Here is a 15081-nt window from a genome sequence, read left to right on the forward strand (position 1 = left end):
TAGAAACATTTTTGTTCATGACTTATATATGACTATTAGAAAGGATTTTAATTTCTTGAGGGCAAGACACTGAGACTTCTCGTAAACCACATCCTGCCTAGAGCCCTGGGCAGGTGGCAGGTACTCTTTAAAACAGCAATCAACATCCATGAAGCCATTTCCAGTAGAACACTGTGGGCTAAATTATTTTCACTGAGAAGATTATAATCATTTATAGAGAACTTAGAATTACACCACAATAGGTGATACCTACCGGTATTTCATAATCCTAATTTGCCTCTTTGCTTCTTTTTTTGTCTTTCTAGGAACTTCTAGAAGATTCTATTTTTACACTGTGTTTCCAATAACAGTATAGTTCCTCAGAATGCTAGTCCTGTGCATTGTGCCACAGAGAACAGTTTTGTGGTGAAATTATGAAATACTGTATAACATTTTCCTTCTGTCAGGGTTACAATGCAAGCTAAGATTTTAAAAATTCTAACAAACATCTGCATTAAAGTGACTCCTTTGACTTTCTTTAACCCAACATCTCCCAAACTTACTTTCCTCAGAATTCTTTTTTAGTGTAAAGATGTCTATTTTTTAAAAGTGTATAAGATACCATCTATTTTAAGACATGTTATTTATGTGCCACTGGGAAAGGAAAACATGAACAATATGCCTTTATTTTTAAGACTCATTTAAAGGATACTGTCGACAAAACACAAACTTTAGGAAATACAACTTTATACTATAAAATAAACTGGAGCCATATATTCTAGAAATAAAACATTAAAATTAAAATTCTTTAAATCATCTTATCCAATTTAGTAATTTCAGTACTAGATTACAGATTCTTTAATACATTTTCAGAAATTGTGAGTTGTGATATAAATGTATTATATCAGTCCTTTGAGCTGTGATATAAATGTGTTTAATGGTATGCTGTCATACCACCACACACATTTTCTTATCACAGTTTTAACTTCAAAGATCACAATTCTAGCTATCTGTGACTTTTCAAGTGTATACCGCGAGGCTTCGAGGCCTCTGTATTAGGAGAGGGCACTTCAAAGAACACACCAGGGTCTACAGGAACCACACCAATCTATGCTCATTGGTGACCCATGATAAACTTTATTACTGATAATACTCCTTTAATTATCCTCATGACGTTTGCATGTGTGGTTTCCAAACAAGATAACTTACTCCAGGCAGGATCCATATATTCCATTTCTCTGTATCTCCCCACAGTGTCCACTTTGTATAAGAGTAAGGTTATTACTCTTAATGGCAAAAACTGCAACTACTTTTGCACCAACCTAATATAAATGTTAGGTTTTTATATTTTATAATAATAATATTATTAATATGGGAACATCTTTCTCCATGTCATAGCCAAGTGGAAGCATCTATCTGTAAAATCATATTACTGTGGTTGGTAGCAAACCATTCCTTCAACTGCCTATTAGTAAAGATCTTTATTTTTTAGGATGAGTGATACAATTTTATCTAGAAGTTAGATCAGAAAAGCCACAGTAAATTTTCTAGTGCCATAAAATAAATCATTTTAATAATTAAGATACATAAATAGTTTATGATAGAAACAATAAAGTTGTCTCAATTCTGCACAAACATTGAATTTCCAAGTAATTTGTAAGGAATATATTCATCTTATTACATTCAAAATCATGGTTGAACAATGATGATTATAATGTTTTCTGAATGATGTTTTTATAGTCTATGAATTCGCACAGTATTACAGTAATTCATAGTATTACAGTGCTTGGTAATTTGAAGAAATGAAATAAAACTCTTCTAATGGTATGCAGGAAATAAAAATAAAATAATTAAAGTCATTTGCATAACTTTTTATGACAACAAAATAGTATTTTTCTGTAAAAATAAATTAGGTTTTTTTATACTGAAATGTTCTTCTATTAAAGTGTTTAGAAAATAGTTACATTCATTGTGGGCAGTGTGCTCAAACATTCTTATTTGCCATTCCCTCATGCATGATAAAATGAGGTGCAAGCTGTTCACATGTGAGAAAAACAGCTTTTCACAGGAAAAGAAACATATATATATATATATGAAATAGAATTAATTTAGAAACCCAAGTGTCATACGACAGAGATACAAAAATTCACAAAGAAAATATATTCTTCAAGGCCTTTGAGGTGACACATCTTTGACTATAATTTATCAAAGGTAGTTTTAATCATGCTACCCTGTAACTTCCATCAAATTAGCATGCTTGCGGATGGTAGGTTATTGTACTCCTATAATTTAAAGCAGTGTTTGGTCAGTTGACTGAAGCACAGCAGTCGAACTCAGGACTCACCACGTTTTCTAAAGGAGCAAGAGAAACAAACATCTCCACTCTAAGCGTGGTTTGCAAGAGTAGCACCTTTGGCACTGAGCAGAACAGTTTTCGGTGTGGCAGCCAGGTGACAGAAGTCTCTGGAGTGGCACAGCATGAAAACAAGCCTGACGCTTAGGGCAGCGATATTATCGAGCCAAATTTGCTGGTTTACCTAGGAAACAGATGAAAGATAAGAACTGATTAAAGTTTAACCAAACAGGAAATATTGCGCTTATCCACAAGTAACACCTGAATGGCAAGTTGAACCTGAGACTGTTTTCTGTTGTTTCCTCTTCTTCTTTATTTTGCTTTTCTTTTGCTTTTTCTCAGCCCGATTTTTGTTTGACTTCTTTTTCTTGGTTTCCTCTTTATACCATGGCCCCCAGACCCCTCCATTGAGCCGAGGGTTACTTCTGGGGTCTTTGGGGGGATACCTGACCGGCACTGCAGTTTTGTTGAACTGTGAGAGCCTCCGTAGGAGCTTCTTCACGATTCCTGGATACCTGTTAGATAGGTCCACCCTCTCATATGGGTCGGCTGTGATGTTGAAAAGCCATACACTTTTGCCAGTTGACAAGGTAATCCGTTCATTGTGCCACCGGTTCGGTCCCAGGTTGCTGAAAGACTGAGGGGGCACCCAGTCACTGTAGCCAGGATTTCCTGTGAGCAATTTCCAGTGCTGCACTCTGATGGCTGACTGGATTGCAGTGTTCCAGATCCCATAGCCTGCTGCCCAGGAGCCATTTTTTGCCTTGGTGTATATGGGGTCAATGTTATGCAAAATATCTACTCGGGGTGAGCGAAGACCCTCACTTATGGTCTCCCAGATATCATAGCCATCTAGTTGAATATCCTCATCAATCTGTCCTTCAGCCAGTGAAATCAGAGTAGGGTACCAGTCAGTGATGTGCACAAGTTCCTTACACACTGTTCCCTTGTTTTTCAGAAGTGGGCTATGCACAAAGCCTACAGCCCGGATCCCTCCTTCCCAATATGTTCCTTTGCTACCTCTGAGAGGCCAGTTACTCCCTCCTGCTGTAGGCTGGCCACCATTATCTGAAGAGTAAATGATGATGCTGTTGTTATAGAAACCATAAGTCTTTAGAGCCAATGTCACGTTGTTGATTGCTTCATCTAAGCAGGAAAGCATGGCAGCATATCTCCTCCTGTTTATGTTGATAATGGATCGGTAGTGTTCAAAATACCTGCCAGGAGCTTGCAGTGGCGAATGAACAGCTTGATAGGCGATATATAAAAATATAGGCTTTGTGGGGTTATGGGAAGCTAAGATTTGCTGTACTCTCTGAGTGTACATCTGTGTGGAGTATATGCCATTGTCATAGTCCCAGGCAGCATTGTCGTTTTCATACAAGTCATAGCCACACATCCCAGGACTGTCACATTTGTAGTGTGTATAGTAATCCCCACTTCCCAAAAGGGAACCAAAAAAGGTATCAAATCCTCTTTTGGTGGGCATGCATTCTTTTCTGTAAAAACCCAAGTGCCATTTGCCGACCATATGCGTTGAATATCCAACCTCCTTCAGTTTCTGAGGTAGGGTGGCATTGTCCAGAGGTAAACAGTTGGGTTGAGTAGGTCTTATGATAGAATGTTGAAGTCCGGTGTGTATCTGATACCTTAAGAAAAGAGAAAAATTTTATCAGGGCAGGATAAAAGAGATATTGTACATAAAACAGTGATCCCTAAATTAAATAATGTTTCTATGGGGATCATTGTGAAATTATAATTGACCCCAATGATAAATGACCAGTTCAGTGTTTCTACTCTTTACTCACAACTCTTACTCTAATTAACTTCCTATTTAACATTTGAAATACATTTCAATCTAAACCAGCACTTTTGAAACTAAGTTTTTGCCACTTATCTCAAAGTCTTTTTGAGACGGAATCTTGGTTTTCACCTAGGGTGGAGTGCAGTGGCGTGATCTCGGCTCACTGCAACCTTCACCTCCCAGGTTCAAGCAATTCTACTGCCTCAGTCTCCCCAGTAGCTGGGATTACAGGCATGCACCGCCACACCCAGGTAACTTTTTTGTGTGTTTAGTAGAGACGGGGTTTTACCATGTTGGCCAGTCTGGTCTCAAACTCCTGACCTCAGGTGATCTACCTGCCTTGGCCTCCCAAAGTGCTGGGATTATAGGCGCAAAGCCATGGTGCCCAGCCTCAAAGTCTTTTAAAGTTCTTATAATGGAATTAATTTGAATAAACTTTAATCTCTTAATTATATGACTGAAAACTGACAAGATAGGAGAAAAGATATATAGAATCAGAGTATTATTTTATTATTGCTTTTAACCTAGGAGCCTTCTAAATCATTAGCTCCTAAATAGTTTCCTGAAATCATTTATTTCAAGCTAACTATGAATTACTAAAAATACATGGAAAAATTGTAGAAAAATCTCCTGTTTGATTGTCAAACAATAGTTCATTCTTAATAGCTAATTTGTTAGATCTGTGAAATGAGAAAGAGGTTTTTGACTACACAATACATTATTGTTTAAAAATCATTTTAGAATAAATGTTTTAGCTAGTGCTACAAATTATATTTTTCAAAAAATAACAGGTAATAAGTCCTTATGTATGTTTCCCACAGTGTCTCTTTTTAAAAAATTATGATCACTTATAGTCTAAGAAAGCATAACACTTTCTGATATGTTAAAAATTAAGTGAATGTTAATTTCTTGCATTTTTCTCTTTCCAGTGGTATTTTGCAAAGGGGGTTTTCCAAGAAGGGGTTATTATTACACAAGTGTATGAATTTTCACTTGGGCCAAGACATACCAGTTCGTTTCTGACATTTTGAAACTGATTGATTCTATAGTTATAAGTACAAGAACACTTTTAAAATAGAATATATAAAAATGAAAATAAAATTAAGGTTGTAGAAAATTGTCAGGGTAAATATGTAGATATTCTTGGAATCAAATTAAAAAAAAAATTGAGGTCAAAAGCGACCTTTTTCACAGGTATTTCACCTGAAAGGCCAACATGTTATACATGCCTTGGATGAATAGTTCTATTTATTTTTAATGTTTTAATAATAGCATGATGAAACTATGAGCTTTTTGAAGTGTTAATTGCAACACACACTGATGTTTCTGTGGGTGCTGGAGTGATATCTGATCACTATTGCAAAGCAGCATTCACATGGACCCTATTTACTCTGCTGATCATTTAGCTGTCAGTTTTGCAATAGTCATGGTCATGGTAATTTAAAATGTAAGAAACTCCCAAAGAAATAGTCATTTCATAAACATCATAAGTACCAAGTTTAGAAGGCATTGTTACTGTTCTTGATCTTTTTTTTTTTTTTTTTTTTCAGACAGAGTCTCGCTCTATCGCCCAGGCTGGAGTGCAGTGGCATGGTCTTGGCTCACTGCAACCTCCGCTTCCTGGGTTCAAATAATTCTCCTGCCTCAGCTACTCGAGTAGCTGGGATTACAGGTGTACACCACCACACCTGGCTAATTTTTGTAGTTTTAGTAGAGATACTGTTTCACTATGTTGGCCAGGCTGGTTTCGAACTTCTGACCTCAGGTGATCCACCTGCCCCGGCCTCCCAAAGTACTGCCACTGCACCTGGCCTGTTCTTGAAAATTTTTAGTCCAGTCCAGGATCCAAAACATTCACTTGTGAAAAAACTAATTTTAGACACAAGTGGATGTTTTCTAAAATTAGAAAAGACTAATTTTTCACACAAGTACATGATAAATTAGTAAATACCCATTAATGGAAACTCGGAGGAAATTAAAAAGGAAGACATCTATATGGGTAAAATTTTTGGGAATCATTTATGGGGATGAGTTATTAACAAAATAATTATGTTATGCAGAAAATGGATTTGACTGGGATGGCTATTCAATTCATCAAATGGTAAACCAATTAAGCATTTCTAATTAAATTGGTCATTGTCTCACCTATTGACAAAGGCAACAGGAAAAGAGGCTTATGAAAAACATAAAATACAGGAAACGTTTGCAGAAAATAAAAGAGAAGGCAAGAAGAGGTTTGCTGCTTTCAGAAAATGGTGAAGCCTTCGCAGATAAATAGGAGTTCAGAGCTATTAATCAACTATGAGTTTTCTGTCTTCTGTAGAAAGTAGAATGGTTTTTAAATTGGAAAATGTGGAACCAGCAACATAAAAGTTTGACAGCAGCTTGTAACAGGGAAGAGGTTTTCAGGGCAGCTCCTGTTTCAATGAGTTCCAGCCTCTATAGTGGAATAGGAGGAAGTTTCACGTTATTTGGGGTGTGAGTTAAGGGTGTAGGTTTTGGAATCAAACAGACCTGGGTTTGAATTTGCTCCATTGCTTATTATCTTTGTGGTTTTGGGAAGTACTTAATCCCTCTGATCCTCAGTTTCCTCATCTGTAAAATAGGGATAATAATACATATTGGGTTGCTGCAAGCATTGGAAGGGAGCAGAGTCTAGTAAGGAGGGTACATTTCATCAGTGATAGCTTTAACAATTATCCCAGAGTGCTGAATTGGGTGTCACTAACATTTGCATAATGCTTTTTAAATTTATAGATGTTTATTCATATGCATTATTGCATTTAAGTTTCATTACAACAGTGAGAAGTCAGATTACTTAAGTTCATTTTATAGATGGGAAAATAGAGATGTAGAGAAGTTGTGGTTTTCTCCCCAACACCCTCAACCTGCCCCACCCAGTTGTGAAACTGATTCTTGATCAGCAGTGGCAAAGTCCGATGTTCTCTCTGTTCTTGTTAAGAGTTAATATCAGTACTTTTTGAAAAATCAAGGAGCAGAGGAAAGATGCCAGAAGTCTTGAGAAGCAAATCTGTTCTAACTTTCCAATTAAAGAAAGGAAGGATTTATAAACTGGATAGTGAGACTTATGTTGATCCCAGAAAAATTTGAGAATGATTTTTTTTTTAAAGTACATGATTTGTGAGTACTTCAAAAATAACAAATGAGACAAAGTCAAAAAAGAATAGTCCTGCCAAGTTAGCTTCATTGTCTTTTTAAAAAAAGATCAGCATTAGGTAAATAGCTTAGGAATGATTTAGCGTTTGAAAGGGCTGCCCATTATTCTTTTTTTAAATAAAATAATGAAAAATCAACTGTATGTTAGCACTTTAGTTGGAGATAAGAATGATAATCTTACACTTTAATGAAAGTCAATGTAATATGAATTTTTTTTTACTGATACTCTTCTCTGGCCTCCACAACTCTGTGGAGCAGGTAGGAGTGTTTCATTTAACAGAAAAAAAGAAAAGAAAGAAAAACAACTCAGAAAATAAGCCCTCACAGCACTACTCAAAATAGCAAGACTTGAAATCAACCTAAATCCCCATAAATAGGAGATTGGATAAAGAAAATATGGTACTTATAACCAACAGAATACTATGCAGCCATAACAAAGAACAAAATCATGTCCTTTGCAGTAACATGGATGTAGCTGGAGGCCATTATCCTAAGTGAATTAACACAGGAACATAAAGCTAAATACCACATGTTCTCACTTGTAAGTGAGTGCTAAACTTTGATTGCACATGAACACAAAAAAGGGAACAAAAGACACCAGGACTCACTTGACGATGGAGGGTAGGAGACAGGTGAGGATTGGAAAACTACCCATTGGGTACTATGCTCACTACCTGGGTGATGAAATAATCCGTACACCAAACCTCCGTGACATGCAATTTACCCATGTAACAAAACTGCACATGAACCCCTAGAACCTAAAATAAAAACTGTAAGGAATTAAAAGAACGAGACTAAAGAGACATGACAATTAAATGCAATATGTGGTTTTGAATTGGAATAGTTTCAATAAAGAACATATTTAGAGAACTGGCAAAACTTAAATGGGGTCTTGGGATTAAAATGGAATAACAATGTTTTCTGATTTTGATGGTTTTGTGGCTAACATAGGAGAATACTCTTGTTTGTAGGAAATACTAAAGTATTGAAGGTGATAGGACATCATGTTGGCTCTTAACTCTCAATTCAGGAAAAATGCTATTTGTGCTGTACTTGCAATTTTTCTATAAGATTGTCTCAAAATTTAAAACAAGTTGTAAGAAAATCTAACAGGGATAAATAAAAGATATTTTATTTAAAAATCAATTTTTTACATGTTAGCTGTATAAGACTATATCAATGGATCTGAGAAGTTAAATATATCAGACTACAAATTTAATAAAAAGCAAAAGAGAAAAATGAGAGCTATAATTGTAATTAATCTTTACATTATATAAAGGCAGTGTGTAAATTCTGATGAGTAATAATCCCATTATGTTAATTAGAACACATCTGAAAAATAGTATTCAATATTTAAGCATGTACCCCAATATATGTACATTTACTTATTTATAAATTACACTCAAGCATATTGTATTAATTTAGGAACATTATAAAACTTACACAGAATAGAAATTAAAAGGGATGAGATAAAAATAAATAAGTAGAATTTCTTATATTTCTTTTTGCATCCTTATAAATCATCTTGCATTACCCTTTGGTGTATGTACTCCAATTTGGAGACCACTGGTATAGAAAGTAGATTTTAGAAAGATGAGAGTTGAAACACAGATGGTTTAGAGAAGAATTTTTCTAAACAATTCTTCTAATTGTTTAGAAGAGATTGTTTAGAGATTGTTTAGATTTGTCTAGATCAAAGATTATGGTGGCTTGGACTACCATCTAGTGGCAGTAAAAATGGAAAGAGGTGGATGGATGAAATGTATATTTGGATTTAGAACTGATAGGACTAAATCAGTGAGAGAAGGATAGAAGGAGTGGAAAATAAAAGAATTAGGAATGATTTCTAGATTTGTTTTTATAACCTGGAGAGTGGTAGATAGTTCAACTCCTCTCTGTTTTATTTCAAAGTATAGAATTAGGACTAATGGTCAATATTATAAAGAGGCTGATTTCAACTCAATGTGAAAAATAACATTCTAAAAAAGAAAATAAACAAAAAAATTGTAAACAGGCTAGATAAGCATTTGCCAAGGATTCTGTAAAAGAGATTCCTGAATTAGAAATGAAGTCCTAGATGACCTCTGATATGGTTTGGCTGTGCCCCCACCCAAATCTCATTTGAATTGTAGTTCCCATAATCCCCACATGTCGTGAGAGGGACGTGGTGAGAGGTAATTGAATCATGGGGACAGTTTTCCTCATGCTATTCTCGTGATAGTGCGTAACTTCTCAGGAGATCCTATGGTTTCATAAGGAGCTTCCCCCTTCGCTTGGCTCTCATTTCTGTCTCCTACCGCCATGTGAAGAAGGGTGTGTTTGCTTTCCCTTCTGCCATGTTTGTAAGTTTCCTCAGGCCTCCTCAGTGTTGTGAAACTGTGAGTCAATTAAACATCTTTTCTTTATAAATTACCCAGCCTCAGGTATATCCTTATAGCAGCATGAGAACAGAGTACTACACCTCTAAGTTTCTTTCTAACTATAAGAATCCATGAGTCAAAGACTATTGCTCAATGTGTCAATAAAAGGTCTCCATTTAACATCAGAACAGCTTCACAATACCAAGTTTATAATATAATTTACAGATATTTCATAGGGAAGATTCCACAAATATCAATGATATATTTAACATTTATTTGTATAAGATGAAATTAGTTTAACAATAGAATTTTTATATAATACATTTCAAATGCTTGCATTACCTTTGCTAAAAAATAAAATAATTTTGAAATTTAGTAGATTTTTTTACAGTCTGTCTACCTTGTGAAGAAAATTCCGTATGAATAATAGTAAACCTAGAGTTGTTGCCAAATCTGTTAAAAGCAATCGCCATCATTTTAACTTTACTGCCAACTTAAAAGAAAAATGCTAAGTAGACATTTCAGCTTGGCATTAGAATATGTGAAGGTTTATAATTTTTTATATTAATTTGTATTACTGGGTGCTGGATACTATAGTCTATGAATTCTCCTTTGACTGAAAATATTGTCTAAGGTAATGCTATTGTTTTAACCTAATTACATATTTAATGTACTCTTGTAAGTGGGATAAAATATGAATACTAATAGTTTTATGCAGACTTTAAAGTCCAGAATGGTTAGCAAGTAAAAAATAGGCCAATAGTGGAGTAAAAATTCGTATTTTGAAGGGAAGAAAATAAGTGCAAGAGACTGTACTTTACAAATCAAATATCACTCAGATATTTATGTAGGAAGAATATAACTAATTTTCCGTATTCTGAAAGGTGTTTGCTTATGACTGCCTTCCAAAAGACTCTCTTGTCTATAAATACATTCTATTTATGGGCCTTAATTTTATCTTTCAGTTAATTATATCATCTGGAAAGGGGTGAAAGAGGGGCAGGCTGTGGCAACAAATCTATGCCTAGTTGTTTAATCTCATGAATGAGTGAGTTAATTGCTTGTTTAACACTCCTTCTATACTGTGCTAGCTTTGGGGATTATAACAGGTGAATAGGATGGTCTCTGCTCTCAAGGAACTCAGTGTAATTGGAACAGACAAACCATTAGGGCATTATTATGATAGGACTAAGTGTTACAGTAGAGAACCACAGCATTTTATGGGTGCTCATAGTAGAGTCAGGAAACCTCTCAGAAGAGGCCATGTTTCATTTGAGTTTTAGTGCATTCAGGAGTATTTGGGTGAGTGTGGAATGAAAGCAGGTAGTGCGAGCAGCTGAAACAACTTAGACAAAAGAGCATTCACAAGGGAAGGTAAATCTGATATGATATTTGCAGGAGGAGCCATCCAGGTGAAGAGTTGAAGGGAAGACAAAGAAAGTGTTTCAGTAAGTGTAGAATGTTTGAATGCAAAAAGTGAGAGAGAATTTGGGTCTCTGTAGATCAACAATTTATAATATTAGAATATAAGGGTAGAGATTCAGACATCTTGATGGGAGACTAGTCTATAGAGGTAAGTAGGTGTTCAATGATGGGTGCTGTATTAGAGGATAGAGCTGTACTAAGGTTTTCTTACTTAATGTGAAGGTCACAGGAAGTCACAGAATACTTTTGAAATGAGAATGATATAATTGAAGCTTTGCTTTGGAAAAATCAACTCTGGTTGTAGTGTGAAGAATGGATTGGAGTGCAACAAGACCTAGGCAGGAAGATGTGCCCTGATCTAAGAGATAAAGGGTGACATCTAAGACTGAGATTCGTTACAGTGAGGATGCAGTAAAGGGAAGATTAGATATTATAAAGAGAGACATTTGATAGGGTTACAGACTATATGTGGGAAGTGTGGGAGAAAGAAATGTTAAAGATGAGTCCAAACTGTCTGGTCTGGGTGGCCGGGTGAAAGGAAATCTTTGCATTGAGTTAAGAAATCCAGAAAAAAGGGATAGGAATAAATAGGAAGACAATGATTCCTGCCCTGCATTTAGCAAGAGGCACCTGTCAGATATCCACTTGGAGATGTATAGGATAAAGTAAAATAAATAATTGATGAATACATTTTAGCTGCTCCTGCCACACACATGCACAAAAGGGTAACTATGTGAGATGATGAATGTGTTAATTTGCTTCACCATAGTAACTAATTTAGTAGTTATGGATAGCCTATTATCATACTTTATACATTAAATATACACAATAAAATTTATTTAAAAGAAAATAGTGGTATGCTACCCAAATTAGGTACCATAATGTTTTTCACCTGCATTAAAGTTAAGATGATATGTATTTCTTAATGAAAAATAGTGGAAAGCAATGTTACAATAAAAATGCAGTTAATTTAATTATGAAATAGAGATCTGAGACTCATTAACTTTTAGGTGGTAGGTGAATTCATGGGAATTCATGTCATCATCTAAAGACAAAATGCAGAAGGCCATACATGGAGCCCAGGTAATACCATCATTTAGAAGAAAAGCAAGGAGCAGCATTAAAAGAGTCTGAGGTAAATCATCTACCCTGTGAGCTAGAGCAGTGGAAAAGAGTTTTAGAGTCAACTGCATCACTTACTATAGAGAAGCCAGGGAAAGTGAGAATTGCACAGCATCAACTGGATTTGGCAATAAGCATGCAGACCTTATAAGCTATTCTCTAGTAGAATGGTGTGGGAAGAAACTGGATTATAGTGGATTGAGACATGAGTGGAAAGTGAAAACGCATAGATGGTAAGCATACACTATTTCAAGATACGTAGATGAAAAAATAAAAGAATATGGTGGGATGATAAGTGCTGATGTAGAAAAGTGTTTATGATGTATTATTAAGTAAAAGACCATCTGGCTATGGCAGAATATCTATTGTATTATTACATTTTTACAATAAAAAAATGTATAGGTTCCATGAGGGCAGGAAGTTTGTTCACTGGTATATCCATATCACCTGAAACAATACATGGCTCATAACAACACATCAATTGTTGAATGAATAAATGAGAATGTGTATGTGTGTGTTCATAAAGAGATAAAGATGAAGAAAAATGTAAACATATATAGCAAACTGTTGAACATGATTATTTCTGGGAACATAATAATTGTGGGAGGAGAGAAGCTTTCAACTTGTTATGTAAATTTATAAATAAATAAAATTTAGATGATTAGGTTTCAAAAACAATAGCTTATTATACTCAGACTAATTGTATCAAGGCAACTAATTAATTTGAAATAAAAAAGATTAAATCTAAATGCCAAATGAATGGATACACTCACTCATCTCCTGTTCTGCCTAGCAGGGACATCTGCTCAGGAGATTACCTTCGGTCTAGACAAAAGGGGATGGAATGAGCTAAATAAATTCTGTAATTACCCCTGAAATCCAGAAAAAATGTATCTTTTCACTACACAAGCAGATGAGGAAACTTGTCAAGTAACTTTTAAAATTTCTGCCTTTGGATAATCTTTCCTAGTCTCTGCTATTTGTCCTTTCAATTGCCTTACTCATCCATTGTCGGTGAACCTTCAGGACACCAAAGCTTTTTCTACATTGATTACAATTTTCCTGGTCTCTTTGGAAACATAGCTACAAATAACACGCTATGTGATTGTTTTCTGGAAATAGTTTTCATCCAAAAATAAGTTTCTTTCCTACTAGATGGTCTTTTCTTTGACTCTTATTATCTCATGTTCTTTTCTCTTTTTTGGAATTATTTATTTGAAGGCCCATACTTCAAAAATTAAGATTTAATATATAAGTTACAGACTACCAAATACCTATTGACATGAATATTCACTTATATAATTAATGAATCTCTCATTTATAAAATTACTTACAGAATAAAATTTAAGAGTGAACTCCAGGGGTACATTTTAAAATTATCTAATTTACAGAGACTGTTTCAAGGATACATACACTCCATAAAGCAAATGGACCCACACTGTCAAAATAATATTTATATTTTTCTTGCTATTTTCAATATGTTCACAGAATAATATAAAATTAATTTTTAAAGAAATGTACTAGTTTTTATCTCCTGTATTGTAAGCAGAAATTGCACTTAGATGAACAGACTGGGGAGTAACTTAAATACGAAACTATTCCTGATACTACTAACTTTGCCCTATAGACAGAATGTGTTAAGGAAGATATCCTTAAGAAATATCATAGTAATATTAGTTAGAATCCTCAATGTAAGGTATAGATTGCTTAAAGAGAATTTAAAATCCTTTCATTTTTAGATTTTTATTTATTTAGTTTTTGAGATGGAGTCTTGCTCTCTTGCCTAGGCTAGAGTGCAGTGGCGTGGTCTCAGCTCACTGCAACCTCCACCTGCCAGGTTCAAGCGATTCTCCTGCCTCAGCCTCCCGAGTAGCTAGGACTACAGATGCCCGCCACCATGCCTGGCTAATTTTTGTATTTTTAGTAGAGATGGGGTTTCACCATGTTGGCCAGGCTGGTTTCGAACTCCTGACCTCGTAATCCACCAGCCTTAGCCTCCTAAAGTGCTGGGACTACAGGCGTGAGCCACCGCACCCGGCCTAAAACCTTTTAAATATTTTGAAAATATGATCTCTCACTCTGCTTTATATGAATTGGTCCATTAATATTTAGTTATTCTCATACGGGCAGGACTGCCATATTTAAGAAGTTTAACATTTTCTTTGTGCCTTTAACTTTGAAGAAAGAAACATTATCAAAATTTTCATATTTATGTTCACCAGGTGGCTTTTCCAGAAAACAGCCCAGCAAAAAAATGATAATGTTCTTCCATTCTTGAGGAGAATTACTTTCTTTTAGCCATGGTTAGGAAATATCTGGCAAATAACTGAGTGTCTTTGCACCTGCAGTTAGCCACACATAGATGAAAGTATTTAATGTCAAACTCATATGGACATATCAGTGTCTTAGTTGCAAGCCATGTGACAACAAACTGAAATTCAGCATAACTTAGTAGAGAAAATGGGGTAGTCTCCAGAAAAAAAAATCACAAATTTATTAAGTACCCACACTATTCCAGGCACTGTATTGTGGAGAAACATAAAGAATAGTGAGAGTTTATGAGAAATAACTCTGTAAGAAACATTGTGACATACTATATATCCAAAGTACACAATAAATTTTATGATTTAGAGAAAGTTGAGAAGATAATATATTTGCTTATTCTTCAAAACAGTTGAGTTTGTTGTACTGTCCGTTGATTATTTATAAAGGACATTTATAATTCTGTGTTATAAAGCAGTTTCAGCTGAAAATAAAGAGAATTATTGAGTAAACACTGCATTAATTTGGTATGACCAGACTCTCAAGGCTAGAGGCATCTGGGTATCATTGTAGGCTACAGTGATACCTGATTAATACTA

The 15081-nt window shown here is 35.1% G+C and overlaps 1 protein-coding gene across 3 annotated transcripts in view; it reads right to left on the bottom strand.

Moving 5' to 3' along the window:
• Positions 1–645: 645 nt before the first annotated feature.
• Positions 646–15081, bottom strand: part of ARSJ (arylsulfatase family member J) — a 77128-nt gene continuing 62692 nt past the window's right edge. The window contains exons 1-3 of one of the 3 annotated variants that reach the window (XM_025386681.1): positions 6688–6731; positions 2612–3987; positions 1442–2516 (exon numbers count right to left, since the gene is read on the bottom strand). In XM_025386681.1, coding sequence (XP_025242466.1) covers positions 2491–2516; positions 2612–3987; positions 6688–6731 — 1446 coding nt within the window. In that variant the 3' untranslated portion in view covers positions 1442–2490. Of the gene's footprint in view, positions 3988–6687; positions 6732–15081 lie in introns of those variants that run through there. The other 2 variants (XM_025386680.1, XM_025386679.1) reach the window with 2 other exon arrangements.

The sequence above is a fragment of the Theropithecus gelada genome, chromosome 5 (genome assembly GCF_003255815.1).
Source record: "Theropithecus gelada isolate Dixy chromosome 5, Tgel_1.0, whole genome shotgun sequence".
Lineage (NCBI taxonomy): Eukaryota > Metazoa > Chordata > Mammalia > Primates > Cercopithecidae > Theropithecus > Theropithecus gelada.